At 37.4% G+C, this 27,679-nt stretch overlaps 1 protein-coding gene across 4 annotated transcripts in view; it reads left to right on the forward strand.

Annotated features, from left to right (window-relative positions):
* The window catches only part of CREBRF (CREB3 regulatory factor), a 53,107-nt gene that overhangs the window by 13,266 nt on the left and 12,162 nt on the right, over nt 1-27,679 (forward strand). Inside the window, exons 2-9 of one of the 4 annotated variants that reach the window (XM_032851828.1) lie at nt 3,851-3,901; nt 5,260-5,461; nt 7,458-7,583; nt 9,265-10,351; nt 15,718-15,912; nt 17,558-17,747; nt 19,200-19,273; nt 24,199-24,321. In XM_032851828.1, the coding sequence (XP_032707719.1) occupies nt 5,453-5,461; nt 7,458-7,583; nt 9,265-10,351; nt 15,718-15,912; nt 17,558-17,747; nt 19,200-19,273; nt 24,199-24,321 (1,804 nt within the window). In that variant the 5' untranslated portion in view covers nt 3,851-3,901; nt 5,260-5,452. The remainder of the gene's footprint in view (nt 1-3,850; nt 3,902-5,259; nt 5,462-7,457; nt 7,584-9,264; nt 10,352-15,717; nt 15,913-17,557; nt 17,748-19,199; nt 19,274-24,198; nt 24,322-27,679) is intronic. The other 3 variants (XM_032851827.1, XM_032851830.1, XM_032851829.1) reach the window with 3 other exon arrangements.

Here is a 27,679-nt window from a genome sequence, read left to right on the forward strand (position 1 = left end):
CTCTTGGGTGTGGCTTTCAAAGTTTGGATTAATGGCTTAAGCAGTCCCAGGGATGAGCTTTTATAAAAGTCCTTTGGTCTTACCTGTCATCTTACTTCACCTTTTGCCTTGCCTAATGTACATAGTAAGCCTCAACATATTTTCAAGTGGAGAACCAAAAAATCCAGGGAAGGACCTGGTAGAAAAGGCTATATGAAAGATATTGAGCTGTGGCCATCTTCAAATGATACCATTACTGCTCATAAATCAGTCATTTGCTCCATATTACTTGTAGGGGAGGAAAACTTTTCCTCTCTTCCCTTCTAGGTTCTTTGGCTGGTTTGATATAATTAAATTGACACAAGGCAGATTAACAGGAGAAAAACAAATTATTTTAATTTTATATGTATGGGAGCTCATCAAAATATGAAATTCAAAGAAGTGACCAAAGTAGGCAGCTTTTATATCTTTGAGACAAAGAGGCAACAAATCCGTTAAGAGTTGAAAAGACAAAGATGTTTGGGCTTGGGGTACCAAATTAATGAAGAAATAACAAGGTTTATTTATATAGCCTTCTTTGCCCTGAATTGCCTATCTCTGGCAGTAAGGATGCTTTCTATCTCCCAGATGCAGGGAGGGTACCTCTCACATGGAGAAATTTATTTCTTGGTTTCAGGGTAACAGGAAAGGTCAGAGTGTCTTTCTTGCACTAGCTCTTTCTTGAGTAACTTCAATTAAAAATAATATGTGAGGGTGGCATATTGGGGCAGCCTGCCCTGAGCTAGTTTCCTGTTAACAGTATTTTCCTGTGCCTAGGAGCTGTTGTTGAGTTGAATGAGCCCAGGTACAGAAAATCTGTTGGCATATATTTCTGACAGACAACAGTCTTCTCTCCCTTGAAAAACCCACAAAACTGTATTGAGAACTGGTGAGCCAGAGCTGTGAAAAAAAGGAATTCATGGGATTCGTGGGTAGCTCATTCCTACTGGGATAGGGTCCCATGTTGGGCTCTCTGCTCAGCAGGGAATCTGCATCTCCCTCTGCCTCTCCTTCTGTGCGGGCTTTCTCTCAAGTAAATAAAAATCTTCAAAAAAAAAAAAAGGAATTCATAACTAGGGAAATTGATTTAGCCTTTCCTTTAGGGTGTTGTGGGTTTTTTTGTTGTTGTTTTTAATAACACTAGTCTTGGGATCTGCTTGAGGGCAGGGTAGAGGATTTTAAGATCAAGTAAGTTTGGGAAATCATACCTGTTCTAGTCACCTATTGGTGATTAATAATGCACATTAGCACCTAGCACCTTAAGGTTTGCAAGAAGCCTTACGTAGAGTCAGTATATCTGTTTTATTTAATGTGGTGTTTTCCAGATCTCTTAACCCTTTTGCTGAATAACCATTTAACATTCCTTAGAACAAATATTTCTTAGGGTACATATTGGGAAAGTAGACTATTGCTTTTAGTGTGCATGACTTTAATATCAAAGTTTTGAATAAAATATGGGTATTCTTGAGCCCAAAGAAGTGTGAAGGCATTCTGAAGAGCCAGTTGTTACACTTTGCTCTTGTTGTTTGGCCATCTAAATATCAGTGTACCTTTGTATTTGGCTCCCTGGTATAGGAGATGATTTGGGAGCAGTGTATCATTATGGAAGATTCTCTGCAGTGGTAATTGCTGTAGAAACCTTTATTCTTTATTCTTTTTTCTTTTCCTTCCACTTTTTTCTTTTCCTTCCACTTTCGTTGTTCATGGTCTTTCACAATGAATGTTTGGAGTGGTACCAGGCATTTTGGAAAATGGGTGCAAAACCTTGAAGATAAAGATAATTGGTTGTGACCTTGGGTCATCAGTTTTAGAGAATTAAAAGACCTTCTACTGCTTAGGGTAGCATTGGCCCTTCACTCATCCTGTTTGCTGCTACCTGAGAGACTGGGAGAAGCAACTAAGGACCTTTAACTATCCCAGGAAGATGTGCTCCACTCTTCACATGGTGGATACCCTCACCTTGGGAATTGGTGTCTATAAAACATTCAGCCTTGCTGCCAATAGCTGTCACAGATGTCGAGTTTCTGAGATGGATGAGCTGTGGAACAAAAAAGCATTGCCAAAATGTACCTATTGATAATCATCACTTTTTATTTTATTGGTACATCCTAATTTAATATCTCATTCAATTCTCATAACATCCCTTTTATAGTTGAAGGAGAATATTTGTGATTCCTCAGTAGGGTGCTAAGACACAAACTTAAATAACTTGCTCAGATTCATAAGCCTGCTTAGTTTTAATTACGGGATCAAAACTGGATTCCAGGTCTCCTGTCAAGTGCTCCAAACAAGTGCTCTTTTTGCTAACTGCATTGACAACCTAGTTTCGAGGTCAAGTGTTTAAATTAAAAAATAATAATAATAAAAGGTTTCTCCTGCTCTGCAAAAGTAGAGTGCTCCTATGAAACCTTTCAAAAGCCGAAATGGCATAAAGTGGAGAAGCACTTACCATTAATTACGTGGAAAATTTTTTGAGCGTTCCCAGGCTCAGGGTATAACCTCTCATAGGATTTTCTGATACCTTAGGATACACCTAGCTAATGCATGCACAAAATAAATCGGTATAAAGCACAGATGTTCATAGACACAGTTCAGACCTGTGGCAGCTTGGTGCTGCGATGTGGGCTGGTTCCTGGGGAAGGAGCTGGGCAGGGCATTTGTTCCTCTGCTTGGGATGTGTTCTGTCTCTTCAAGGGCCCCAAACACAACAAACACTTAACACTATTTTTACCTATTTTCATAAAAACAAAAATCCTCTTTGGATTTCCTTCAGTTAGCAAAAATAGATACCAGGGTAGGTCTTTGTAAAAGCGAAGTGCTGTAACATGGACTTCAAAAAGTGGGGTTACCTCTATTTGCATTTGTATATTATGGTATTTTATGGCTTAGAAAATTCGGTGGCTAGGAAACTAGTATTATTAATAGTATTGTGTTCTTTCTAGAAATGAGAAAAATGAGGCCTAGAAAGATTGACCTACCCAGTGTTACGTAGTTTGCAAGTGAGAGCTGCGACTAAAACTTAGCTCCTTTTTTGTCCAGTGTTTTCCCAGATCAACCAAGCTGTTGGTAGATGGTGTCTTTAGTTGATGACAATAAGTATTTGTTTAATAGAACTTAATCTTTTTGCGAAGTCTTCAGCCCTGTTGCTTAGTAAAGGTAAACTTAAGATTTTAGAGAGTATTAGACTTTTCTCTCATATCCAGGCTATAGACCAGGATTATACTGACCCACTTCATTGAATGCATCACTTGAATCACGCACCTTTTTGAAGTTGAAGTAATAGGTCTAGAAAAGGTAGGTGACTGGGGATGCCTAGATGGTGCAGTCAGTTAAGCATCTGACTCTGGATTTTGGCTGAGGTCATGATCTCAGGGTTGTGAGATCTAGCCCCACATCACTCAGATTCTCTTTCTTCTTCTCCCTCTGTCCCTCCCCACCCTTAAAGGAAGAAATGAAGGGAGGAAAGGAGGGAGGGAGGAAGGGCAACTGATCTTGTTTCTCACAGGAATCAAGGGAAGAATTAGGACTGAGAGTGTATGTCAGCAGTAGGATCAAGGCATGAGGCCACATAAGGAGGAACTGGACCAGCATTGGCCTTTGTCAGGAGCCTAAACTATAGCATGGGATTGAAATGCATAGTTAATTCTGTTCGTAGGCTCTGCCTGGGCACTTGATGATGTTTCCTAGGCCAGAACAGCAAGGTAGGAATGACAGCCCACCAGAAGGGAGAGCCTAGCAAAGATCCAGGAAATAGAAGTGGTTGTCAATTTACCCATCTAATTATGTGGAACAGTTATTGAATCTTGTTGATAGTCTCTTTCTTGTTCTGCAGAGACCTTTGAAATTGATGTAACACTCTGACCCTCCAGTCCAGATGTATTAGGTATGGAGCAGCTCAGCTTAAATTGGCTCTTTACATCAGTCTACGAAAGAATATTGCAACTAGACTGAATGAGAGCAAGGTGCTGAGTGTAGGTCAGTGGTTCTCAAATTTTAGGGAGAGTCAGAATCACTTAGAGGACTTGTTAAAACACTTAACTGGGAGAAGAGTTTCTGCTTTAGTTGGTCTGGGCTAGAGCTCAAAATTTTGTAGTTGTAACACAATCCAAGTTGATACTGATTCTGCTGGTCTTGGGATCACACTTTGAGGACCACTGATGTAGAAAAAGATGATAAAGTGGGTATAGCTGTTTAGTCCCCCTTAATTAAGGCCTTCGCAGAGGAGGGAAAGGGAATTAACATTTAAATTTAAGGCTCTACCACAGTCAAGACTCTGTGGAGGTGATTTACAATCATTATTTAATCCTTGAAACCCCTTTGTGGAGTATTTTCCTATTTCCCCTCAACATAAACATGTTAAAAACTTGTTGGAATAATTCCTTTTTTAACATTTTTAAAAAGATTTTATTTATTTGTCAGAGAGCAAGAGAGCAAGCGCACAAGCAAGGGGAACAGCGGGCAGAGGGAGAAGCAGGCTCTCCACTGAGCAAGGAGCCTGACGGAGACTTGATCCCAGGACTCTGGGATCATGACCTGAGCCAAAGCAGACACTTAACTGACTGAGCCACCCAGGCACCATTGTTGATTTTTATGTATTCATTACTCTTCTTCTTTTTCTTTTTTTTTTTTTTTAAGGTTTTATTTATTTGTCAGAAAGACAGAGAGAGTACAAGCAGGCAGAGTGGCAGGCAGAAACAGAGGGAGAAGCAGGGTCCCCATGGAGCAAGGAGCCCAATGTGGGACTCAGTCCCAGGATGCTGGGATCATGACCTGAGCAGAAGGCAGCCTCTTAACTGACTGAGCCACCCAGGTGTCCCTCTTGTAGATATATAACAGATTTAAAATGTGGGTTAATTTTGCAGGAATGATTATGCAATACATGGAATTAAATATTGAGAATACTTTCTCATGCAGAACATAAAGTGAATGGGAGCTTTACTTTAACATTACATACATCTTTCAGATCACAGGAAAAGATAGACCTCAGGTAATTTTGTCAGGGTGTTGTTTTTTTTTTTTTTTTTCTCTTTTAATGTTGCCAATTGGTTATTGACCTGTCCTTTTTTAGAAACAGAGGAATGGTGAATTTCAGAATAGTTGGTACTAAGAAATGACCAAATTCTTGAGATTGCAACCATTAAGCCTTACTCTTCTAAAGTGTTCTTTGTTAATGTCATTTTTGAAAGGTCAGCTTGTTTTTAATGGTGCTCAGTGAAGTTACTTTGTGTTGTTGTTTGACAGATTCACACAGAAATACTAAAAAATAAATAAAAAGCACTGATCCAAACGTTTGAATTGAAGGCATTCTGGGAAAACCTGCCTTTTATTGTGAAAATCATCTTTGATCTTGAAATTAAAAGTAAAGCTGGAAAAGAATTTACAAACGAGGAAAAAACAAAGTTTGGGATCGGACTCAAAGGATCTGGGCTTGGAAATGCCTCAGGTAAATCATACAGAGTAGGTGCAAAGTTTTATATTTTCCCACTGCAGAAAGTCCATACTATTGGTTCTGTAAGTTCTCTGAATCTTAACACAGCTTGACAAACTCCCTTTTTAAGACATTTTATTTCTGATCTCAGCTAGTTTTGAATACATGTCTGTCCTTCCATTGCTTCTGTTTCCTCCTTTGCTACACTTTGAAATTTAATGAGCTTGACATGGGGAAATGTGGTGAATGAAAATTTGGTTAGAAGGGGGGGCCAGATCTGCTGGCTTTAAGGAGGCTCACCCAACTCCCCTGAAAATTAATCTGCCACAGAAAGCCCACTTCCATCTCCTTGTCTGCTTCCTGTTTCCCAGTTATTCCTTTATTCCTTTCCATTTATGCCTTTTGAATTTAAAAGTAGTTAGGAGGAAATGGTGAGAGATTTCAACCTTTCTCTTTCATATATACACATATACTCCCCATACATATATATACTTTTCAGAAAAGGTTACTGAGAATGATTAGACCTATTTATATTATGGTAACTACTTTGAATTGATCAGTCCTGGTTTGAGGCAATCTCTGAAGTAAGAAAAGAAGCCCTGTTTTTCCCCACTGCACATCCAGACTTCTTCCTGTCCTCCTCCAATGGTTAGCTCTTACCCTCTTCCCTCTTTGGGTTCAGTGCTGAGGAGAAACGCAGAAATAAGGAGAGGGCAAGGACTCTTAGGTGGCTTCATGTAGGGCCAGGCAGAATTATGCCTTGAGCACAGAAAATAAGCACCTTGCTGGGATTATCCAGTGGCTCAGAGGCAGGCAGCAGAGGCAAAGAAAGGGGATTTGCTAGTTGATATTAAGAAGACCAGCGGCCTAGCTCCACCCCAATCTCCTGGCCAAGTGGATTACACATACTGATTGGGAGTTCTTTCCCATTTAGAGTTTAGTTTGCTGCTTGTGGACTACTTGAAGTTAGAGCTATAACACACTTACTTTGAGCTTGCAGCCTGGTAGGGTTGGGGAAAATTAGAGAAAGAAAAGACTGGATTGGGAAGTGCCAGTGAAGAAAAACATGATAGGAGAGCATGTAAGAAGGCCAGTTTGTGGTAGGTAGAAGGTATATGAATAGAGAAATGTAAGCAAATAGATTAATAGAATTTTTTAAGTTTTTAAGAACAAAATGGCAAAGAGGGAATTTTTATTCTTTCATATCCTCTTCCTTCATCGAAGTTAGATTTCAGAGTGAGGCCTTTCACTTGTTTGGGCTGCTTTATGAGTGTGGGCCCTGACTTCCTTCTGGAGTGATTTGTATAGATGTTGAAATGGAAAAGTGGGTTGGAGAGAAAAGAAGGAGCATCAACTCTTGGTGCCAAGTCTTTTTCCCCTTATTTATTAAAGAATGACTTGTACCCTTTTCTGGGATCAGGATTAAGGCTGCTGAGCTCATGCCCAAGTTTCTGGTCTCACCAGTAAGATTTTGAGATATTTGGCTGATCCTGTATCTTCATCATCACATTCCTGGAGGCATTGGTTGCACTAAAGGTGCCCAAATTGTCTTCCAGATTGTTTGTGGAAATAAAACACTGGAGTCACTTAGGAGTACAGAATGAGACCAACTTGCTATTTCTGCAGACCCCAGGAAATAGGAGGGAGTGCTCAATATTGGGAAGATAGAAGAGGAAGTGTTGTTACAGATGGGTTTGAAGAAATGTCATATAGCCGAATAAAAGTACTCATTAGGAAGTGAATGCTGATTCTAGTGGCTGAATAAGTTTTAGTTTTTAGAAGTTAGGCTTTAGTAACAGTTGCCACTCTTTTTTTATTTTTAGTGCATCTTCATTATTTTCCTAATTTAAGTTCACAATGTAAAGCTAGTTAAATCTCTCAAATGTGCTAAAGAGTAGAAAATATACAGAATTGTTGTAAAACTAAGAAGTTAGTAGGTGTTGGAGTTATGTGTAATAAATTGGTCTTGGAGTAGTCTTTAACTTTCTAAAGTTAAATCATTCTGTTGTAGCCTAGTGTAAGCGGAATGGATCCGCCTTTTGGGGATGCCTTTCGAAGCCACACCTTTTCAGAGCAGACTCTGATGAGCACAGATCTCTTAGCAAACAGTTCAGATCCAGATTTCATGTATGAACTGGTAAGTAACATTTTCTTGGATTCTGCTTTAAGTTATTTGGGGTAAAAATATTGTGGTGTAGTTTTTTTTTTTTTAATTTATAAATGCCTGAAAAGGAAAAAGGATGTCAAGTTTGATTTTTTGACCGTCAGTCTAGTAATTTTAGAAGGCTTTATGAACCCATTGAAAAATAGTAAGAGCAGGGGAGGTGGGTGAGGGGATGGGTGAAACAGGTGAAGGGGATTAAGAGTACACTTACCATGATAAGAACTGAGTAATGTGTAGAATTGTTGGATCACTATATTGTACACCTGAAACTAAAATAACACTATATGTTAATTACATTGGAATTTTAAAATATGCATATGATTATAAAAGTAATTATTTATATATAAATACATGCACACACACATAAAAGAAAATAGGAGGGAAGAGTTATCTAAATATCTTCCAGTTCAGTTTTTGATGATGAGGATGGGAAGCTGTCTTTTTTGATATGCCGGACTGCTAAAGAACTCTTCAACTGGGATATTTAGGAATGATAACATTGAGCAAAGCATATGACACAGAGAATATGAGGTAAAAATAGCAATTCCAAGCAGTATACTTACCACTTATTCCCAAGGTAAATAGAAACCTAAGATTCCTAAGAAGAACATTTAAAAAATAATTTTAATTACATACAGCTTAAGCAACATGGAAGTATATAAAAACTGCAAGACTAAATATACAAATCTGTTAATTTACTGAAAATCATTGAATTGTACACTTAATACAGGTGAATTTTGTGGTCTGCAAACTGTACTTCTTTAAAGCTCTTAGAACACAGAGACACACACCCATAAGCAAAAACGAAGCAAGAAAGCCCCCACACAAATGCAAAAATCAAAACAAACTGGAAAAATGAAAATGTCCTCATTTCCTTCCTGAACCTCCACCTTCTAAACCTTTTCCCCAAAGATAAGTACTCCTAACAGAGTCCTTCTGTTCATATATAAATACATGAGTATTTTAAGTTGGATGACACATTCATAGATACTGTATACTGTAACTTAATCCTTTTAATGTAAAGACATCTGGTAAGCAGCCTCTCTTTCTAGTACATTAGACTTTAACTGCATTCTTTTTAATGGCTGCATGGTCTCACTAACACATTTTTAAAATCCTATCTCTGTCACACTCGTGAGGAGTATTGTAGTCCCCATGCCCAAGCGCTGTTAACCAGGTCTAATCAAAGATCTTACCCTTCTGTGGTGGAATTTCAACTCCTCTTTGATTTGCTCTTTGCCTCTATATTTAAGTTCTCACTTCAGAAGACAGGTTCTTCTGTGATGAAGGTAAGGTCTTCATTATTTGCTTTTAATTGAAGCTTGTTTCAAAGGAAATCCTCAAATTTTTCTAAGTTAAAGATCAAGAAACGTAAACCTTTTTGAGAAAGAGTGTTTGTAGTAAAGTTCAAGAGTCCTTGATATTTAGACCAAACCTAAGCCTCTCGAGGGGCATATTTTCCCTTTGTTTTCCTTGTCCAAGAAAATGATATTATATGGACTGGTAAAGTGACATGTAAAGAGCCTTTATCTTAAAATAAAACAGACCAGAGGTCAAATACTGACTTGTCATTTTGGTGCATGGATGTGAGGATGGAGGTGAATATTTCTTTCCTAAAATATGGTGTGTGATTTTTTTTTTTAACTTTTCTCAGGATAGAGAGATGAACTATCAACAGAATCCTAGAGACAGCTTCCTTTCTTTGGAGGACTGCAAAGACATTGAAAATCTGGAGTCTTTCACAGATGTCCTGGATAATGAGGGCGCTTTAACCTCAAACTGGGAACAGTGGGATACGTACTGTGAAGACTTAACAAAGTACACCAAGCTAACCAGCTGTGACATCTGGGGAACAAAAGAAGTGGATTACTTGGGTCTTGATGACTTTTCTAGCCCTTACCAAGATGAAGAGGTCATAAGTAAAACTCCAACTTTGGCACAGCTTAATAGTGAGGACTCTCAGTCTGTTTCTGATTCCCTTTATTACCCTGATTCACTTTTCAGTGTCAAACAGAATCCCTTGCCCTCTTCATTCCCTAGTAAAAAGATCTCAAGCAGAGCGGCTGCCCCTGTGTGTTCTTCTAAAACTCTTCAGGCTGAGGTTCCTTTGTCAGACTGTGTCCAAAAAGCAAGTAAACCCACTTCAAGCACACAGATCATGGTGAAGACCAATGTGTATCATAATGAAAAGGTGAACTTTCATGTTGAATGTAAAGACTATGTAAAAAAGGCAAAGGTAAAGATCAACCCAGTGCAGCAGAGTCGGCCCTTGCTGAGCCAGATTCACGCAGACGCAGCAAAGGAGAACACCTGCTACTGTGGTGCAGTAGCAAAGAGACCCGAAAAGAAAGGGGTGGAGCCTCTTCAGGGTCACGTCACTCCAGCTTTGCCTTTTAAAGAAACCCAGGAACTGTTACTCAGTCCCCTGTCCCAGGAGGGTCCTGGTTCAATTGCAGCAGGAGAGAGTAGCAGCCTTTCCGCCAGCACATTGGTCTCAGATTCATCCCAGAAAAAAGAAGAGCACAATTACTCCCTTTTTGTCTCTGACAACTTGGGTGAACAGCCAACCAAATGCAGTCCTGAAGAAGATGAGGAAGATGAGGACGATGTTGATGATGAGGACCATGATGAAGGATTTGGTAGTGAGCACGAACTTTCTGAAAATGAGGAGGAAGAGGAGGAGGAAGAGGATTATGAAGATGACAAAGATGATGATATTAGTGACACTTTCTCTGAGCCAGGTATGGTAATGCTTGGAGGCTTACCAAACTGACCTTTCTCCTGTCTTTAGATATGGGTGTTTCCTTTGCCTTAGTTTGGGGATTAAATGACTTACTATCTTGGCTCAAATAAGTAATTGCTTTTTTTCTATTCAGGCAGCTCTAAAATAATCACTTTTGCTCATATAGTGATTCATAGGCTGATTCTTCGAGGGCTTCTTCTTAATTTATGTTAAGAGACTAATTTGTTACTCTCTGAGCAGCTGTGCAAAGATGCCAAGAATTGATTTAAAAATATTTCTATTTATGTACATGTCCCTATATTATAGTTGAGGCAAGTTTAAGAGTGCCCCAGTGGTAAACCAAGTGATGGTGCTTTATATTACTCATGCTTATAACCAACAAGACCTACTTCCTGAATAATGTAAAAAAAAAAAAAAAAGAGCTTTTTGTGTCTGTCCCATCTTTCATTCACACAGTTTTTTTCCATTTAAGAAAAATACATGCTGTAATTTAATGAGCATGAAGGATACTCTGCTTTTTTTTTTTTTATACACAGCACATATAAATAAAAGGGAAGAAGAAAATGAAACCTGTGGGAATTGATTCGCTTCATTCAGCATTTACATGCTTGAGCTGTTGCCACTGTTGGCTTGTGCAGTATTTATGAAAATGGTATTGCCAAGTGGCACACAGTTTAAAATGCACAAAGAAGTGAAGATCTTAAAATTTAAGCAAAAGTTGTTTTCTTCAAAAATAGTGTTGATGCTGTAACTTGTATGTAAAAAAAACTAAGTTATTTTTAAAACCTTAGAAATTGCAAGAGCGCTCTTTTGTTATAATTGCTGGAATTTCTGGCAGTATGAAGATTGGTATTTAATTTTCAGAAAGGTTTATAAGCTGTAGTAGATATATGGTATAGCTGGCGAAGCACTATTATTGCTAGAAAAAAGACTTTGCTTTAGTGAAATCTTTCTATTACACAAATGCTTGGATTTGTTTTATTTGATACAACCAAATTTGACTCAGGTGGAGTTTCAAGTAAGGAAAAAGTACTTTAATCCGGAGGAAAAGGGCTTATGCCTTTTTTTGGTTTACTTTAGAACTCTGCATAGTCTAGATAGAACAATTATTTTTTCTGCTTAGCAGGAAGATTTTTCTCTCAACAACTTAATAAAATTTGCTTTGAGGGGCACTTGGCTGGCTCAGTCAGTAGAGAGCATGTGACTCTTGATCTCAGGGTTATGAGTTCAAGCCCCACGTTGGGTGTAGAGATTACTTTAAAAAAATCTGCTTTGAGGTGTTTCAGGAAAAGTTGTGTTTGTAGCTAGTGGTAAGTTCTATAGCTCCCTGCCATGGTAAGCCCAGACTGCTGTCTATGAGTAGTCTTCAAGGTCTGACCAATCAGCCCTATCGCTTTGAGTTCCATATTTAGGATCAGGGTAGGAGGGTAGGGGAAGGGTGAGACAAAGGGAAGATGGGTAATAACTTTAGGGAAATGGAAAATGTAGAGAAGGAGGGGTTTGTCCCAGTAGATGCTTAAAGAAACATGTAAGTCAGAAGGAGTCAGTAAATCCTGCCATCACCAAGGACTATGCTGTCTACCCGACTTCTGGTTGTAGTTTTGCTTTTATCTTGTAGTGTGTTTTTACCTGGATAAGTGTGTTGAGAGATGACTAGGTCTGTGAAGAGAGATCACTTAGTAAGTTGACCCTCATTTGCATTTTGTCAACCTTTTAACTCTCATGGGTGGGAGAGGGGAACCAGTGTTATAGCTGGTGTTGTCCTGTCATGCCACATTCCCTTGCCTTGTCTTCTCTAGAAGAATCCTGTTGTGTGAGCTTGTTGGTGGTAACCAACACTACTTTGAAACAGGGATGCATTGGCTGGGTAAAACTCTCCTCTTGACTCTGTTTAACAATGCTGAATGTTTGGATGGCATTTAATTCACTCCCTTCTAGTTGACCTGAAGTAAAGCCTCTTTGGTTAGTATTACTTGGCCAGTTCTCACAAATGTTAATGAATGACATGATTTAACCACAAAATCAACACAATTCTGTGGTATTATTTGGGCTCTATTCATATTTGCTAATGAAAATTTCCCTTTTTCTTAGAAGAAAGAGCTAAACAAGTGACTTCAGGAACACAGAAGTGAATTATTGGTGGGAAGCAGGAAGAAATTCTTTTGAAGCAGAAAAGTGAGGATAGTTACGGTTTCTTCAGAGTGCTAGTTTTAGAGTGGGTTGATTGGTTTAATTTGCAGCAGTTTACAAAGGCCCTTTTGTGATGACTAGCTCCCTTGATGCTGTTTCTTGGCAGTTGGCTACAACAGTGCCTGAGCCTACAAAGCTCCAGGAAAGGTGTAAAATGGAGTTTCAGTCCCTTCTCTGGCCTCGCTCCCAAGTTTTAATAGAGCCTATTCTGTGGACAGGCTCTGACTGTTTGGGGTCATTGGGATTACATGGTGTAATACTAAGAATTGGGCCCCCAGAATGAAAGTTTATTTTGTAATCTGTACTAAACATTTTCATGATTGACTTTACCAATAGTCTGCACTAACCAAAGATGTATGGTTAGAATTTGACACAATAAATGTAGCTTTTTTGACTTACATTTGATAATCATGTCAGATAAGCCCAATAGAAGCTAGACTCCTTGTGTCATGGGACTTGAGTCAGTTCTAGCTCTGCCAAATCACTTAAAGCCTCCATGAGCATGTTTCTTTTTATAAATGGGGTTAATGATACCTTTTTTACTGGGCTGTCAGAAGTTTCAAAGTATCTGTAAGTGAAATATATAAGTATATTAAATGAAAAGGACAGTGTTTTGCCAGAAGTCCAGGCCACCTGAGGAGGGTTGCTAAATTGGGGAGAATATCAAAACAGTTATCAGAGTGATGGGATGCCTGAGGAAGCTGTATATGAAAAAGTTTCCTTTATGCTTTGGGCCAGGGTAGATTTAAATATGGAATACTAGTTCTTCTATTTTTTAAATTGAAGTATAATTGACATACAATATCCTCTTAGTTTCAGGTGCGCATCATAATGACTGTGCATCAGAATTACAACATGATCCCCATGATAAGTCTGGTTACTGTCTGCCACCATACAGAGGGTTGGGGTTTTTTTTTTTTACTTATTTTTTTAAGTTTTTATTTATTTTTAGTTAAGTATGGTTGGTATATAATATTAGTTTCAGTGTCTAATGTAGTGATTCAATATTTATGTACATTACAAAATGATCTCTACATTAAGTCTGGTTACCAACTGTTGCCATACAAAATTATTACATTATTGACTGTTTCCTAAGTTGTACTTTATATCTCATGACTGACTGGCTTTATAACTGGAAATTTATACCTCTTAATCCCCTTTACCTATTTTCCTCCTCCGTATCTTGTATATGGTTTGTTTTTTGTATTGTGAATCTGTTTCTGTTTTGGTTTGGTTGTTTTGTTTTTGTGGAACACCAGTTCTTGACATTGGTAGGCAGTTGGAAGTGTTTTTATTGGTCCATCTGCTTGTGTTGAGGTGGTCCCAGCCATACTAGGTTAATCTCTCTGAGCCAGTAGTTTGTTCAAGCCAGTAAGTTTTTCTTGGCCTGGTGGAGCCAAGTGTTTGGAAAATGCCATTTCTGGTGGCACCGTGTGGCCCTTGCATCTTTCCGAAAGCTAGGTTGATCACTGGAACAAGATGAAATCCTTAATTTGAAGTGTGGCATTGGCACAAATAAATAGGCCAAAGTCATTGTTTTATGTATCTAACACAAGTTCTAAAAATCTGACTTCTAGAAATGATGGTGTGACTTGTTCATCATTTCTTCATAAGAAACTAGAGTTCACTGTCACACTCCTTGCCATATTGTTTTAAACTACCACATTTGCACTTTAATGCTGTTAATACCAGCAGTTCTACAGAAACTTCTCTTGATTGTTGCCTTTGAAATCATTCTGGTCTCCAAATTGATTCTTTTTTAAAAGGTTATGTTTATTGAAGTATAGGAAGTATAAATATGAAATTCGCCCTTCTTTAAGTGTACACTTCTGTGAGTTTTGAAAAGTGCTTGTAGTGCTGGTAACCACTACCACCATCAAGATACAGGAGAGTTTCATCAACCCCCCCTAAATTTCCCTTGTGTTCCTTTATTTATTATTTTTTAAAAGTTTTATTTATTAATTTGACAGAGCAAGCAAGCAAGAGCACAAGCAGGGGAAGCAGCAGCCAGAGGGAGAAGCAGGCTCCCCTGTGAGCAGGGCCCTGGGATCATGATCTGACCTGAAGGCAGACACTTAACCGACTCCCACCCAGGCGCCCCTGCCTTGTATTTTTTTAGAGTCAGCCCTCCCTCCACTCCCAACTCCTGGCCCACCGCTTTCTAGTTTTGCCTGTAGTTTTGGCTTTTCCAGAATGCCATACAAATGGAGCTATATTTCTGCAGATACCATCACTTTTTTAGTGTCAGTTCCAGAGAAGTCATGTTTTTAGGAGGCAAAATGGTCATTCTGCTTTGTCAGTGCTACCCAAGTTTTCCTGTCCACCTTAGTGTTATATACATCCTACGTGGCGTCCATCTCCACTCCTCCTAGCAGTAATGACGTGGTGTACACTTAAGATGGGCATTCTCTGAGGGTATTTTAGATTTGTAGGTCATCCTGGTGAGGTCTGACCAACAGTTCTAGCAGCTCAAAATTAAGTTTTTTTTCTGAAACTCTCCCTTAGTAAGGAAAATAACTTCTTTAAAAAAAGTGAAGTAAATGCATATTGCTTCCAGTAAAATATTAAACTAGGCATATGTGTTTTTATTTGTGAGTCTGTGAGAGCACTCTCATTTTTATACTTTTACAAAAGGGGTAGGGTAGGAGGTAGGCAGAAAACCTATTCTATGGACAGGTTACTGCCTCACAAAACTCTGGTAGGATACAATCATAGAAATGCACACACTTGTCTGTCTGGGAGTGTTTTGGATGCATAAATTTTAGAAGGAAGGCATTTTAAATCATAGTGTAGGGTCTTAGTACCATGATCTAATGGTGCATTTGACATTCCTGGAGCTATATTTCATTATTCTCTCAGTGAGCGCCTATGTAAAGATATTTTAAAAAGATTTCCTACACTAACTCATACGAACCAGAGAGAACTATAAGGAGGATAAACAGTATAGTTACCTATGATTATTAGTCTCTGAATATTTTATGAGTTAGAGATCTCCATATTAAAAGTCATTTTATAGACCTGTCTGTTACCTTTGATATGCCAGTGATGTTTTCAGATGAAAGGAAATATATCAAGTGACAAATGGAAGAGATCTTTTTATTTGCCTTGATTGCTTTATTGAAATTTATGGACCTTAAGAAATTGGGGATGGGGGTTTTCCTTTTTTTTTTTAAGGCTATGAAAATGATTCTGTGGAAGACTTGAAGGAGATGACTTCAATATCCTCTCGGAAGAGAGGTAAAAGAAGGTACTTCTGGGAGTATAGTGAACAGCTCACCCCATCACAGCAAGAGAGGATGCTAAGGCCATCTGAATGGAACCGAGACACCTTGCCAAGTAATATGTACCAGAAAAATGGCTTACATCATGGTAAGAGGGATTTGTGGTCAAACATTTTGTGTCACTAATACAGAGATCATAAACCATGTTTCCTGTCCATGTACCTACATTCTCAGCCCTTACTAGTGAAGTGGAGAGGGGAACAGGAGAGCTGCTGTATTAGCTATCTCTGCAGAGATACTCACAAATAGCATTTACTGGTAGGGAGAGCCCTCACCTAAACAGGGAGGAAGCTCTGTGCAGAAATGATTTCTGGTCACTTCCTATTCTACTTACCCTGTCCAGGAAGGGACCAGTAGACTGCTGATTGATTGCTGACCTGCCACAGTTGCAATAGACCAAAAGGGTTGGGGAGAAAGGGAATGGGCTCCGGCATCTTTCTCTTCTGTTCTTGTCCAGTCTCCAGGCTGAAATGTAAATAGGGAGATTGGAATCAAATGGTGGTGGGAAGAAAAGAGGAAGCAGAGGAAAGTTAATAATTGTAGAGAACAGAAATGGAGAGAGAAGACTTGAATGGTAGGAGTTGGGAGAAGCTTATAATCTTAGGCGAAGTTTACCTCGGAAGATATAATTAAGTAGAATTTCTTCTTTTATTTTGTATGATCCAAAATCTGTACCGAAAGGGCGGAGAGCACTAGTAAGTTTGGTACTCAGTGAACAGTTTTAGTAATCTCTCATGCTACACATGTAAGTTGCTAAGCAATTTTTTTTTTAAGATTTTTATTTATTTATTTGACAGAGATCACAAGTAGGCAGAGAGGCAGGCAGAGAAAGAGAGGAAGAGAAGCAGGCCTCCTGCTGAGCAGAGAGCCCGATGCGGGGCTCGATCCCAGGACCCTGGGATCATGACCTGAGCTGAAAGCAGTGGCTTTAACCCACTAAGCCACCCAGGCGCCCCAGCAATTTTGTTTTGACACAGGAATTCTATCAGAAGTATATTTGTGCCTCATGGTCCCTCTGCACCGGCGCTCAGCCTGTGCTGTACTGCTCTTAGTGAATAGGCCTAGTTTGGGCCTTCACATTAGTTTTCTACGAGAAATGAAAAGACAGGTCCAGTAAATGGTAGGTAGCACATGGCCAGTACAGGAAAATTGCTTGGTATATTGTCATTCAGAAGGCCAGGCCGTCTCTGTTGCCCTCAGTGATAGGGCAAGACCCCCAAGTCTTCTGTAATGTTATTTATCAAACTAACCAAGGAAGAGCTTTCACAAAAGGCAATACTTGTTGGCCTTTTGAGTCCAGCACCAGATACATGTCTGGGAAATTTTCAGTCGCAGCATCAAAACATCTTGGTTTGAATAAAATCTGTTTCTTTTCTGGGTGTATGTTCTACCCTTGCCCTGATTTTTGGGTGCAGTGAACTTACACTCCAGTCCCGAGGTTTGTGATGCTTATTACCACTATGCATGTAATTAAGATTCTGTTATACCAGGGCTAGAAACTTTAAGGTGGAGAAGGACGTGGCAGGGACTGGAGCTGTGCCCTATTTCCCCAATTTCTTGGAGGCACAGGTGGGAAGGAGAGGAGGCCAGCCCTTTTAGCATATCATGCTGAGACTTCTGAAACATGCCAGGACTTGACGGAAGGGTGAAATGTGGTTTTAAAATATGGCTGTAGAATATATCTTTGGTGAAATAAAATGATCTAATTTAAACTTCTTTTAAACCATCTGTAGGGAAATATGCAGTAAAGAAGTCACGGAGAACTGATGTAGAAGACCTGACTCCAAATCCTAAAAAACTACTCCAGATAGGCAATGAACTACGGAAACTGAATAAGGTGATTAGTGATCTGACTCCGGTTAGTGAGCTACCCTTAACAGCCCGGCCAAGGTCAAGGAAGGAAAAAAATAAGCTGGCTTCCAGGTAAATGCTAATCCTGTTCACCTGTGTAAATAAAGTCTTGGTGGTGAGATTTTAGACTTTCAGTGAGCTTTTATAGATGATCATCAACCATTTATTCAGAAATATGCTTTTATAAATATTATAATGAGAATATTATAATTTTTCCTTTGAAAATAAAAGATGGTATTTATGCTTTGTTTATGCTTCATAATACCAAAAGATGGTGTTCTGCTTTTAGAGGGGAGAGGTGAATGGACTCAAGTGCATTGTATTATAAAAATGTAAAAATTTATCATAGTTTTACTTTTTCTTTGTTTTATGGTAGGTCATTTTTTTAATTGGGGTTATGATTTACTTGAAGTAAAATGTATACCTTTTAATGTACACTTTTATGGGGTTTTTAAAAAAGATTTACTTAGAGAGAGAGTGAGTGCCAGTAGGGGGAGGGGCAGAGGGAGAGGGAGAGAGAGAATCCCAAGCAGACTCCCAAGTTGAGCATTGGAGCCCAGTGTGAGGCCTGATCTCACAACCCTGAAATTACAACCTAAGCGAAAACCAAGAGTCTGTTGCTTAACCAACTGAGCCACCCAGGCTTATCTATGGTACACTTCTTTAGGTTTTGACAAACGTATCCAATCATATAAACACCACCACAATCACCAGTAATCATCCATTAAAAAAATTTCCTCATGCCTCCTTGTAAAGGAAACTCCTTCTATCATCCCTAATCCCTCCAACTACTGATCTGTTTTCTGTCCCCAGAGTTTCGCTTTTTCTAGAATGTCATATAGATGGAATCCTATGATATGTAGCCTTTTGACTCTGGCTTCTTTGATTTAACATGATGAATTTGAGATTCATGTTTATCCATATTGTTGAGTAATAGTTTGTTCTTTTTTATTGCTGAATAGTATTCCTTTGTAGGGATATACTACAGTGTGTCCATTCACCAACTGAAGGATATTGGGCCAGCTTCCACTTTTGGCAATTATGAATAAAGCCACCAGAAACATTCACTTACAGGTGTTTGTGTGAACATAAGTTTGCATTTCTCTTGGGTAAATACCCAAGAGTATATGTTTATAAGAAATTGCCAAAGTAGCTATTTCTGAAGTAATAATGTAAAATTTTTTAAAAAATCACTGTTTTTCAAAGTAGCAGCATGTGGTATTTTATATCCCAATTAGCAACATGTGATGGTTCCACTTACTTTACATTCTCTTGGTATTGTCAGTTTTTGTTGTTTATTTTAGTGTATTTGTCATTATTTTTGGATGAGTGCTAAAATTTTCAAAGATCGTTTGGATTAATGATTATATTGTATGTTTTTTGGAAACTGAGTTCCTTGATATAAACATCAGTAGGCAGTGGTTTTTGGTTGTTATTAGAAAATGTTTGACAGCAGCAAAAAGAAGTATATTCTGAATGTTCACTTAAAAAAAGAAGTGAACTAATTGCTCCTTCCTTTCACAGGGCTTGTCGATTAAAGAAAAAAGCCCAGTATGAAGCTAATAAAGTGAAATTATGGGGCCTCAACACAGAATATGGTAAACCTAAACTTTTAAGAATTTGATTAATCTCCTATTACTTTGCCAACCATTCTCTTTTTCTTTGGTTTTGTTATTTGCCTTCCCTGTATCCTGCCAAGTTTTAGGCCAGCCTCCTTTTTGTTCATTCATTCAGTAAGCTACATACTCACTCTTATTCATTCATGTTCTCCTTTTAGTGAGTGTCTGTATCTGTGGCTCCCCATGCCAGATCTCCTCTCTCTCCTGAAGAGCTTCTCTACTTGTGACCACAATAATCTCCTACTTCATTTTACAGTTATGTTGCTGTGTTAGCCAGTTTTAGTGACTAGTGTTTATTTTAATCTCTGAGTGGATAATTTAGATGTGTATTTTACAAATTTGGCTGCTCATTAGAATCATCTGTGTACATGCTAACATACAGATTTCTAGGCTTCTCCCCAGATCCAATGAATTGGAATCTGTGCAAGTAGAACTCAAGAGTCCATATTTTTAACATTACCCCCATATTACACTTAGGCAACTATCTTAGCACTTATTTGGTAACTGTTGGTTTAGCTCGGTACCGCCCAGTCTATCACAACATGGCACATGTAAAAATTATCGTCACCGAGGTTATCTTGGAATTTATCAGAGTAGGCTGCTCATGGGAAGGGAGGCCCCTGTGGGCTGAGAGGATTAGCATCTCAAACACCTGGAACCCTTTTACCGTACACTAGAGTGGGAAAAGCTGTGGTTTTGATCTTCTGTAATAAGAACCACCTTTCCTTTCCTCCTCGCTCTCTTACTATTCCTCCTCGCTCTCTTACTATTCCTTAAGCCTGGTGTCATAAGAGTTTGTATGTTCTTTTGCCTCTAAAATTGTCGTCTTCACTGTATAGCTCTTGGGCTAAGTTGTATCTGAAAGTGGATGAGTGGTAAAATGATAAGTTACTATTTGTTTCCAGAGACTTTCTGAAGTCCAGCACGACATCTGGCACATAAGTGCTCAGTAAACTTTGTGCAGTTTTCTTAATTTGTATCTTGATTATCTTGTTTCCATTTGTGAGGGCAGAAAGAGGATTTCCTATTGTGAAGTTTACAACTTGTGAAATGAGCTGATAGTTTTATATATTAATGGCCACTCAGGAACTCTCATCAGGTAAATGAATTAGGTAAAACAATAGTTGGTTTGTTGGAAAGGAAATCTACCCATTTTCCTATTATTCTTTCTTGCGGTTGAAGCGTTCGGACCTTGAGCTCTGTGAGTATATATACACATAATGATTACAATATCATATGCATTCATATTCTCTTTTAGAACCAGATGACTTGGGCTCTAGGGAGATGTGGTGGGCTATTGGGAGCCTTCTGGGTCTGTGTTTCCTTGGACAGTTGTAGGCATCTGTATGTGTTTTGTTCAGTTAACGTATTTATCCGTAATTATGTATATATGTATATCCATAATTATTTATAGTCAGATATTTTTGCATTTGTCTGCTAATGCACACCCCCCCACACATGCTTTGGTCTGTGATGTAAATATATTCTGGGTTAGGGAACACCTGGGACGTTGGTAATGGCCAGGAGTATGTGTGCTTCTGGATGTGTTCTATCTCAAATTGAGTTATGGTAGCTGTCTTAAATTTTTCTTGTTTCTAAAGCTGACTTAAAGAATCTTATATTTTCATGTAGGAAAAGGCCCATCTTTAAAAGGTACCATTTTCTTTCTCAATTAACATGAAGGAGGACAGGCTCTTACCATTCATTTATTTCTCTTCCACTTCTTTCTTACTAGTTTCTCTTCTCCAGTTTCTGGGAAAGAACAGCCAGCCTTAACTATTGGTTTAGAAGTAATTTCAAAACCTATGAGATGCTCTTGTGCAGTTTGCCATGTGTAGTTTGAAAAATCTTCCTAGAGTTTCTGGTACATTTCTCAAGAGAATGGTGTCCTCGATTCCTTGAAATATCTGTCAGATGGTCTGTTATTGTTTTGTGGAACACTTATTACCCACTACCCGCCTATTAACCCAGTAGTTTCTGGAATTTGTAACTCACAAGTCAGTGACATTTGAATACAAGGAGGGATGTTTTAGCACTAAAAAATTGAGACAAATAATCTCAAAATGAAATAAACTTTATGAAAAATTTACTCCATTATCCTTATCCTTTTTATTTATTTATATTCTGAAGGTCTTAGTTACTCTACATTATATGTTTTATACTACATACAATTAAGCACAACACAATACCCTGCCTTTCTAATCCCTTTATTTTAGGATTAAAGAGTTTGTATCCCTTAAGATGTTAAAATGGAATTTACCTGGCATTTAGAGGGTGAAGGATTAACAATATGTAAACACAGGAGTTAATGAATTCATCGTTTCTGCTAAAGATTAAGTGCCCAAGTAAATATAAAAGACCGCACTGAGAAGGGACATCCCTAAGACATCCCCAGTTGGAAAATGAACCAAGTCATGGAAACTGGGGTAACCCAAGAGCTACCAAAGAGCAAAAATTTTTAATTCTGATGAACTCCAGTTTGCCAGGCTTTCCTTTTATATTTCATAGTTTTAGTGTTCTTAAAAACTTTGCCAACTCCAAAATGCAAATACTTTTTTGTATGTTTTCTCTCAGAGTTCATATAGTTTTAGGTTTTACATTTAGGCTTATGATCCATTTTAGGTTAATTTTTATTTATGGTATATGTTGAGAATTGATGTTAATTTTTTTCCCATATGACTATCCAGTTGATCAAACACCATTCATTAAAAAGACCTTCCTTTTCCTGTTCAGTTGTTTTTTCCTTTGTCAAATCAGTTGACCCTAAACATGTGAGTCCACTTCTGGACTCTGTATTCTGTTCAACTGATCATTTGTCTACCTTTATGTGGGTACAAACTGTTTTGATTACTGTAGTTTTATAGTAAATCTTAGGTAAGTATAAGTTCTTGTTAGTCCTACAATTTTGTTTTTTCAGAGTTGCATTGGCTATGCTAGGTCATTTACATGACCATATACATTTTGGAATCACTCTTTACAAAAAAAGCTTAATGAAATTTGGATTGGGATTGCTTTCAATCTGTAGATCAATTTGGAGTGAATTACCATTTCAACAAAATGTAGTCTTCTAATCCATGAACTTGGTATTTCTTTACATTTGTTAATTCGCCTTTAATTTCTCTGTGCCTTGTTTCATAGTTTTCAGTATAGAATGCTTAACATCTTTTGTTAGATCTATTCCTGGGTGTTTTATATTTTTTGGTGCACTGTAATTGGAATTATTTTTGGAAATTTTATTTTTAAACTCTGCTGCTAATATATAAAATGGATTTTTGCATATTACTATTGTATCCCATTATCTTGCTTAATTTGTTTATTAGTTCCAGTGGTAGGTGTATAGATGCCCTGGATTTTCTGTTTAAGCAGTCATCATCTGCAAATAGGGATGGCTTTATTTCTTTTCTGATACTAATGCCTTTGCAAACAAGGCAATCACCATGTCCATCCAATGTCCTAGATATTACAATAAGGCAAGAAAAATAAATCCATCTTGGGTGTGGGGAACCTTTCACCTTAAAGTATGATGTTGGCAGTAGGCTTTTTTGTAAGATGAGATGCCCTCTATCACTTTAAGTTCTCCCCTTTTTTTTTGTAGTTTCATTTATCACAAATGGGTGTTGAATATTGTCATATGGTCTTTTTTGCATCTGTTGGGGCAGTCGTGTTCTCCTTTATTCGGGTAATATATCACATATTTACCTCTTAATATGGTAAATTAACTGGGATTTTTGAATATTAAACCAACCTTGCATTCTTGGAATAAACTCTACTTGGTTGTGATATATCGTCCTTTTTATATTAGAGTCTATTGAAAATATTCTATAAGATTCTGTTCTAAGACATTAAGTTGGATTTTGTGTTAATATTTTGTTAAGGATTTGTGTATCTGTATTCAAGAGGGATATTGGTCTGTGGTTTTCTTTTTTTTGTAATGTTTTTGTCAGGTTTTAGAATTTGGGCTATTTTGACCTTACAGAGTGAATTGAGCCATGATCTTTCCTCCTCTTTTTTGAAAAGTTTAATAAGATCAGTTTTATTCTTCATGTATATTTGATACAATTTTCTATTAAAACCCTTCTTTTAGGAATATTTTTGGATAAATTAATTCCTTTACTTGAAATAAGCTGTTCATATTTTTCATTTCTTCTTGTGTCAATTTTTTAAGTTGCATTTTCAAGGAATGTGACCATTTTTACCAAGTTGTTTAATTTGTTGACATAGCATTTTCTTACTATCTTTTCAATAGCTCTAGATTCTTAAGTGATAACCCCTTTTTCATTCCAGATATAGGTGATCAATCTATTTAGCTAGGGATGGGGGGGTGGGAGCAGATATCAATTTTGTTGCTATTTTTAGGGAACCACTTTTGGCTTTGTTAACTTTCTCTGTTGTATGTTTCTGCTGTTTTATTGATATCTGCTCTTTATGATTTACCTCTTTCTATTTACTTTTGGTTAACTCTCAAACTGGGGATAGTTTTTAAAGTTTTGTCTTTGGAGGACTTGAAGGACTTCATTTGATTTATTTAGTAAATATTTACTAAGATCCTGTGATTCATTATACAGGCACTATTATAGTTCTTAAAGCCATGAAGACAATAAAGTTGCTTACAGGATAGTAGACATTTATACATGTCTACAGTGTGTCATCAAAACCGGCACATCATTTGAAAAATGTTTGTTTGGATAAAAAAAAAAGCTTATAACTGAACTCTACATCTAAAACTAGTGGTGTACTATATGCTGGCTAATTGAATTTTTAAATTTTAAAAAAGCTTATAACCATAACTACTTAATATTTTCTTACAAGTTTTCCATTTTTAACTGAATAACTGTTATTACACAATAAAAAGAAAATTCTTCCATATTAGTGGCATGTTCCAAGTGTCTTGTTCTGTCTTCCAGATAATTTATTATTTGTAATCAACTCCATCAAGCAAGAGATTGTAAACCGAGTACAGAATCCAAGAGAGGAGAGAGGACCCAACATGGGGCAGAAGCTTGAAATGCTCATTAAGGATACTCTTGGTAAGAATATTGGATGAATTCCTAACAGTAACATGTGGTATAAGGTACATGATTTAAGGAGATATGAAACATTCTTTAAGGAAAAACTCAAATGTTCATAATTGTAGTTACTCTTCTTTACAAGTTGTTTTGTCTTTTGAGATTTTGCATTCATAAACGTATTGCTCGTTGCCCCGATTTGTTATTTAGACTTCATCGCTGGACTGTTTTAATACTTAGGAAAGATGAACTTCTAGCACCTTTAACCTTTTATGGGAAAAATAAAGATCCCTGAGCTGTCAAGCCTGCAATTTATATTTTGGTAGATGTTCTTACCTGTATGTTTTACTCAGTAATACAGTTCACAGGGTTCTAATAAACTTAATTATCTGTTTTTTCCCTGAATAGATTATATAACATGAGGAGGAACAGAGGCAGAGTACTACCTGACAGGGAGGGGAGAGGTAGCTAATATAGGAGAACTCTAGAGGTGCAAGAGCTTAGTTGCCATAAGAGCAGATCACCTTACAGATGAGTAGCATCCCAAGGACATTGTAGCATAATACAATCCATGAAAACCCTGAAGCATCATAAAATTGGCTCAGCTGTTTTATGTGTTTTATTTAGCAATATGTATTGTAGGATTGTCTTTGAAAACTGTTATGCAGTCATTGTGTAGAGTGGCAAACTTCAGTTACCTGAGAATTTTCTTCATTTTTCCCCAGTATGCTGTGTATTGAATCAGATCACTTAAAGGAATTAGAGCTTAGTTTTTAATAATTATTTAGTTTCTTACCTGAATTTTAGGGTAACGAACACCATAAATTGTTCTATTTTTTTTTTAAATTATAAATATCTTGGAATTTTTTTTTTTACATTTCTGTTAGGATGATTTTTCTTACTTCCAGTTACTATAAATTCATTCATCAAAGTTTCTCCAATGCCTACTATATGCCAGGTGTTGGGGAATACAGGGATGAATAATAGAGATTTGATCACTACTCTTAGGAAGCTTGTAGTCTAAAAATGGAAGGCAAAGAATAAACGGGAAAAAATAACGGATTGTGGCAATTGCTGTGAAGAAATCAAGATGTTTAGATGGAGTAGAGTGAGGAATAGTAGTTTATTTCTGTTAACAGAGAAATACTTCTCACGGCTACCAAGGTGATTGAATTTTCTTTAATAAAAAATAAATACACATTGAATGCTTCCATGTACTTCTTAGTAGGTTTCTCATGTCTTTGCAGTTACTAGCTTAGCATTGTGTTCATACTGCATATGAAATATTCTGGTGTTTTTGAAGGGCAATTCAGAATCATTAATAAAATTAGCAATGCATAAAGATTTTGACAAAACAGTTTAACGAATTGACAGCATTCATGTTTGAAGGCCAAAGGAGAAGATTTAAAGGAGAGATCAAGAGCCCGGAAAGGATTGCTTGAGTGTTAGGAAAGGATAAACAACTGAAATTTATGGGTATTTACTAAGATCCGGTACCTTTCTGTCAAGGTTGGTTAGTTATCGACTTTCACAGCTCTGTGAAGGAGGTATTATTATTATTCTGATTTTACAAATGAGGAATTAGAAACACGGGAAGGTCTTAAAGTAACTTGACATAAGTTATACAATCAATAAATGGCCGAACCAGGCATAGAATTAAGTTCTTTGAGTTCCAGTGTTCACACTGCCCCCACATGCCATCCCTTAGGCCTGTCATCTATCACCCATCCTGTGTAATAGTTGACCTGAGTAGTTCACGTGTGGCCTGCTAATCACTTCATCCTGTAGGCTTGCTTGAGAATTTCTTTTTCTTGACATTCTTTGTAACATTTGACACTTTTTTATCTTCATTATTGAAACATTTTCTTTATTGTAAGGTACCTTAGGTCTGCATGCCTTGTTTCCTGTCTTTTTACCAAAAAAGGCTAGGTTTCTCTGTGGTTCCAGCAGTAGCCACTGGTCTAAAAATTAAAATCGTGTTTAAAAAAAATAAAAGCTTGTTTATTGTAGTGGTTAAAATCAGAGTATTTGAAATCAGTTTGAGATTTAACTCTTGGCCCTGCTACTTACTACATTAGGACCCTAGGGAAATGACTTGACTTCCCTCAACCTCATTTTCTTCATCTGTAAAATATGAACAATGGGTGGATTAAATGGGAAGAGTGCATATAAACACTTAGCACCCTGCTAAGCACATAAATTCTCAATACTCAGTATTAGTTGTTACCATATTACATCTTCACCACTTAGATTTTTTTTAAGAGTTTTGTTTCCATCTTGTTCCTGTAATCCATCACTCATACTTTAGAAAATTAAAGATTTTGTTCATGACAGAGTCAGTTAAGATCATGACCTGGGCCAAAGGTAGAGGCTTAACCCACATCAGTACCCTGATGGAAACCCTGCATCAGGCTCTCTGTTCAGCAGGGAGCCTGCTTCCGCTTCTCTCTGCCTGCCTCTCTGCCTACTTATGATCTCTCTCTGTCAAATAAATAATCTTTTTTTAAAAGATTTTTTTTTGTTTTTAAATGTAAAGACCTTGTATGTTGATAAGTTTGTATATTCTCCTTACATACAAAAAAGTCAGTTTTACCAGATTCAAAATCCTTGACTTATATTTTCTTTATTTTAAATGATTTTCTGTTTTTCTTTTGGCATAAAATATTGCTATTAAAAAATTAATAATTCCCCCCCCCAAAAAAACCTAATAGTCGCCTTACTTTTTTTCCTTATAACTCATTTGCTATTTTTGCCAATGTCAGTAAGATTTTTTCTTTTTCTTTCATTCCCAGTAATTTTAGTAAACTTTGTCTTGGAGTTGTTCATTTTAGTTGATATTCTCATGGGTACACTGTGCTCTTTTAATAGGTAGTTCAGATCTTTTTAGTATTTGATCTGTTTCCTGGCTGTTTTTTTTTTTTTTTTTTAAGCTATGCGTGGACCCCACTGCAGGGCTTGAACTCACGACCCTGAGATCAAAACCTGAGCTGAGATCAAGAGTTGGGTGCTTAACTGACCCACCCAGGCACCCCTCCTTGCTTTGTTTTTGTTGTTGTTATTGTTGTTCTGGGACTTACTATTTGTGGGTGGGATCTTCTTTGCCTATCTTTAGTATTTTCTGAGGCAAGTTCACGTTTGGTCAATTTTTTTATCTCTTAATTTCTTTAAAGTTCTTTCTCCTTTGTACCCCTCCTTCTCTTAAAAGCATTATTGTTGTGTTTATTTGCTACTCTTATGTTTCTTTGGTTTTGTCTTTTTTTAATTATTTAAATTCAATTTAACATGTACTGTATTATTAGTCTCAGGCATAGAATTTAGAGACACAACTGATGCATCAAGTGTCCTCCTTAATGCCCATCACCCACTTAGCCCATCCCCC

Source organism: Lontra canadensis, unplaced genomic scaffold (assembly GCF_010015895.1).
Source record: "Lontra canadensis isolate GAN:19392208 unplaced genomic scaffold, GSC_riverotter_1.0 scaffold5, whole genome shotgun sequence".
In the NCBI taxonomy this organism is placed as follows: Eukaryota; Metazoa; Chordata; class Mammalia; order Carnivora; family Mustelidae; genus Lontra; species Lontra canadensis.